This window comes from Lactuca saligna, chromosome 7 (genome assembly GCF_052625555.1).
Source record: "Lactuca saligna cultivar CGN05327 chromosome 7, ASM5262555v1, whole genome shotgun sequence".
Lineage (NCBI taxonomy): Eukaryota > Viridiplantae > Streptophyta > Magnoliopsida > Asterales > Asteraceae > Lactuca > Lactuca saligna.
In genome coordinates, this window is record NC_136423.1 from 23665024 (window position 1) to 23670500 (window position 5477).

Genomic DNA, 5477 nt, shown 5'->3' on the forward strand with positions numbered 1-5477 from the left:
TCCGGTAAGTTTCATAATCTAGCTAATTATGGTAAGAGTTTTACACAAATGTGCTCAAAACTAGTTTAGCCACATAAATTAAAATGTTCTGATTGTAGCTACCATCAAAAATCAATTATATTAATGTTTAAACATGATATATGTGAACAAGAGACATCTATTCAATTTTAAGCTAGTTTCACAATTTTGGCTATTATTTCTTAAGAAATAACAACCTAATGTTGTTATTACAAGATTGAGATGAATATATGCATGCCTCGAGAACTAACCTCATGTATCTGTCGTTGTTCATCTGAATCTACTTGTGCCAGTAGAGAATCCAGCAGCAAACTATTGGCGTCGATCATCCGAATCCACTAGTGTTACCTCCTTAGTATACATCGACGATCTTCCCGTTCTATGAAAACTATTCTCATAAAACTACTATCGTCGATTTCAATCACTCAATCCCTAGCTTTCACTTCCACTTGTATAGCCATTATCGATACCTGTCATGGATACGATGATATCATTAGTTATCGATTTTTTCTTCAATTGAAGCATTCAACACGATTGAAGGCTTATAATGACATAATCAAATCGATCGAAGACTTATAAGTTTGAAATTGAAAATTAGGGCCATACTCAAGTTAGATCCATACTCGGACTTGGGGATCTCTGATGATGGGATGATGCTCTAAGATGTGAAATACCGTCGATTACTGTATGATAAAGGGTGGAAGCGTCAAATTCCATATATATATATATATATATATATATATATATATATATATATATATATATATATATATATGTTTTTTTGGCAATAAATGCCAATTCATTTTGGCAAGGGGAATATGAAGCGGAAATTCAACTTTTTTTTAGTGGCACAAAATAAATTAGTAAAATCATACAATAAAACTCTAGTGACATAAATAAATATATGACACAAAAAAAGAGTTTTTTTGTTGAATTTAATATTTTTAAGTCACTGATAAGTATTATATTAATGACATAAATTTTTAAGTGTCACTAAATCTATTAATTTTATAGAAGCATGTAAAGTATGTCACTAAAAACATGCTATAGTGGTATAAAAAATATATACCCTTAAAAATATATGCCACTAAATGTCATTTTGTTTGTAGTGTTTGTCCTCCTGTGTTTATTATTAAATAGTACATATCTTATAATTAGTAGTTATCTTTGCACTTGGTACTTGGTTGTTATCTTTATTTTCCTAGTTGCATTCTACTTTCCGTATAGATAGGGATCTCATGTGCATATATTAAACCCTTTGGGAGAATAATGAAGGCAAGGAAGATTATTGAATCTTACATATATCATTCGAATTTTCATGAAATTCTACCTCTTCAAGCCATTATAGGTAGAGTGGGATCAGTTGACCATTATTGTAGCGGAAAGATGGTTGGGGGATTGGTACCAAAGGACACTAGATTAATTGTTTCCACATGCTGGCCATGATATTACCGTGATCTACTTATTACTTTGCGTTGACAAAGAGAAATATTATTTTTCATGATCATTGTGAAATTATGAACATGGTAACTCTCTTCTTTCTTTTCGTTTGTGTCTACACAGCACTTTGTTCCTCAATTCCACTAAAGTATGACAAAATCTATAGCCTCGGTGATTCCCTAGCAGACACCGGAAACTTCTTGCATTCCGGTGCAATGACAAACCCAGTCATTGGAAAGCTTCCGTATGGTGAGACGTTCTTTCATCATGCAACTGGTCGTTGCTCAAATGGAAGGCTTATCGTTGACTTCATCGGTATAAAATTTACTTCTTTAGTTCCGTCGTTCTTTTTTTATCGTTTCTATTTTGTAATTTTGCTTTTACGTGATGATCATCCAAAAACACAGCTGAGAAATATAGCGTACCATATCTACCACCATATTTAACAATTGTTGAAAGCTTGAAGTTAAAAGGTGAACATGGAGTTAACTTTGCTGTTGCTGGAGCTACTGCACTTGATTCGAAATTTTTTTATGAGCAAGGCATTGGCCAAGCTCTTTGGACAAACCACTCCTTAACCACTCAGTTGGGTTGGTTCAAGCAGTTCAAGTCAACCATCTGCACAACTAAACAAGGTAACAAATATATGGGCAACGAGTCTTACAGACCATACTCATTGTTTTAAATGATTTCACGTTTTTTTTTTTTTTTTTTGGCATAATAAACGACTTAAGGTTTTTCCCATTAAGTTGTTTTTTACAAATTTTCATCATTTACTTACTCTTCCTTTCATTTCCCCAACTCTACCTTAATTTCTCAAATATATTTTAAATATTGTTTAGCTAAAAACATTTTACCCATATAACACTTATAGTACATCTTGAGCCATATTTACGTGCTTTAGCTTTTGTGTAATGCAGAATGCGATAGGTACTTCAAGAGATCGCTGTTTTTATTGGGAGAAATTGGTGGTAATGACTACAATTATGCATTTTTCTTGGGTGTAACTGTTAATAAAATAAAAAGAATGGTGCCTTCTGTTGTGGGTTCGATCACTGCTGCCGCCAAAGTAAGTATTTGTGATATGGTGTTGCATTTGGTGCTTAATTAAAGCAACACTTTATCGCTGGAAGCGTACACAACAATATTTTTTTCATACAAAACAATTTTTGCTATAAATTAATATTGTATTGTACAGAGAAAAAAATCAGTTTCAATATATAACAATGTATCTTCATTGGTGTGCTTATTATAACATCTTACTTTCTATCCCTTCTATTATGAAACATTGCAATCATTTGAATTTTAGCCATTGACATAAATATATAATGAATTATGTTTTGAAGATGTTGATTGAAGAAGGTGCCAAGGAGTTGGTGGTGCCAGGGAATTTTCCTATTGGTTGCTTGGGGGCTTACCTAACGTTGTTTGAAACTAAAGACAAAACAGCTTATGATGAAAACGGTTGTTTGAAAGCACACAATGCTTTCTCAAAGTATCACAATGCTGAACTCAAACTATCCTTGGAGAAATTAAGACATGAATACCCTCAAGCTCGGATCATCTATGCTGACTACTATGGTGCTGCGAAGGCCTTATTCCACATACCACGCCATCTTGGTAACATTTTACAAGTCTTGAATCCATAACTAATACTTAGCTAAAGAAATAATGATACTATATCATAGCTAGTACTAAGTATGACAAATCAAACATTTACAACTTTGGTACCTCTACAGGTCGTCGTGTACTTAAAGTATGGTGGGCCAACTGTTATTATTTAGCAACGTACACTTTTATATGTATACTTTCTTATATAATATTACATTTAGATAATTCTATATATATATATATATATATATATATATATATATATATATATATATATATATATATATATATATATATATATATATATATATATATATATATATTGTACTTGTTAAATTTCTTTTAGACTTGAATTTCTATGGACATTATTTTAGTTATCATCATACAACGAATGATAAGACAAACGGGCAACAAGTTGCACTGCTAAACTCTTTTGTATGGTAAAATCAATTCTTTTGAAGACTACATCCATAAATCTAAGGGATATAATATGACTATGCATGATCCATTGTAATTTACTAAGAAACTCCACCAAGTATAGAAATATCATATGTATGAAAAAAGGATATTTTACGTATGTATGAAATTCGGATGCTAATGCTCAATTTGGATTCCTTATGACATATTATTTGATGTATCCATTTAGGACTTGAGAATGGAGCTTTGAATGCTTGTTGTGGAGGGGGTGGACCATACAACTTCAATTACAAAGCAAGGTGTGGTCACATTGGTTCAAAAGCATGCAAGGATCCATCTACTTATGCAAATTGGGATGGGGTGCACCTGACTGAGACAGCTTATAGGCATGTAGCTACGGGATTGCTCAATGGAAATTTCACTTCTCCACCTATCTAGTATTCAATTTCTTAAAATTCTTCGTCTATGTTGTAATAAATAGTTATATTTTGTTATTTGTTAGTGCAGAAAAAGAGTTTATTTGCTCAACAAATTAGGAAATAATTTTATATTTCTAATGTATTTATTGGAAATAAAATGGTTAATTAATATTTAATAAGATATATCTTGTAGTGTGTAGCAAAATTGATTACATGATTCCATTTTAATAATCATAAATCGAGTCTTGATCTGCCTCTAATTCATTTATAAGGATTGGCATCAAAAAATTGATGCATTAAATCAATAGATTGATCCATATAACATGTCTTGATTTACTTTTCAAGTTAAGGTAGATATAGTCAACCACAACAGATTTTTTTTACTTGTTAAATTTTTTGTTTCACACAATAACAATTCAGAACTCTACCCTAGGAAATCGTAAGTGGGTGGTGTGTTAGATGTGACCGATCCATATGGTCAGGAAGATTGACTCATCAAAGATCACATTTCGGGAAATAATGGTTTTGTGAATGGAAAGCTCAAGAAACCACTATCTAAGGTATAGGAAGGGTAGGTTACAAAGACACACAAAGTGGTGCGTGGAAATACTTTTTATTGTGAGAAGTGGGTAGCATAAGCAACTGAATACACAAAGATGTGTATAAGCAGGATGATGTGGAAAATACAATAGTATGGGGTTTTGATTTTAATGGAGGTAGATGAAATGATATTTAGGATATGAGTTGTGATGTAAAGAGCTTCAACCCATAATTTGGGTGGGAGATGGAGTGGAACAAAAGAGTCTGTATGGTATTATTCATTGTGCGGAAAATTCTTTCGGACTTACCGTCGGGTTGAATGAGGGCGTTAGAAGAAAATTTGAGTACCTTGGGATGCTAAAAATTTATGAAAGATGGTGTTTTTGTACTCACTACCATTGTCATATTCGATAAATTTATATATGGTACAACCGAATTGAGTTTTGATCAATAGAGCAAAGTGTAGAGTGATGTGTAATTGATAGTCAACAAATATACTTGAAAATTTGTTGTCATAAAATATATAGACTTGAAAATACAAATTTAGTTATAATTTCCAACAAATCAAACTGACTACCTACATCAGGTAGTGTACCTGATCAATGACAGTATAGCTTAGGTAAGTAAGAGTAACAAACACATGAGGAACAAGTGTATACTAACATACCAATATCTTCTTATTAATCAATCTCAAAAGAAAGCACATACAGGGGAATATTTGTCATTCAAATAAACTAGCAAACAAATAAGCAAATAAATAATCAAATAACCATAACCAGCATGGATAACTCCATAAATAACATAATTTGAAGGTAATCATATTTGTATTTAGTCCATCCTATTTCATTTTATTAACATCATTTAAATGATATTGGTAACTTATCCATTGATTTCGAAACTGATTAACCTCATGCTAATTCCATTAATCCTATGATTCTAAGTAGTTTACCAATAAGGATAACTCCCTAGACTCAGTCTATTAATTCATATTATGTAATGACACAATAGGTATAATCAATCTAATTGTTGGCA

At 31.8% G+C, this 5477-nt stretch overlaps 1 protein-coding gene across 1 annotated transcript; it reads left to right on the top strand.

Annotated features, from left to right (window-relative positions):
* Positions 1-1471: 1471 nt before the first annotated feature.
* On the top strand, positions 1472-4088 carry LOC145003848 (GDSL esterase/lipase At5g45910-like). The gene is made up of 5 exons (XM_078962754.1): positions 1472-1773; positions 1866-2093; positions 2379-2527; positions 2805-3078; positions 3716-4088. Exons 1-5 carry the CDS (start codon positions 1536-1538, stop codon positions 3922-3924), a joined length of 1098 nt encoding a protein of 365 aa, XP_078818880.1. The 5' UTR covers positions 1472-1535; the 3' UTR covers positions 3925-4088.
* The last annotated feature ends 1389 nt before the right edge of the window (positions 4089-5477 follow it).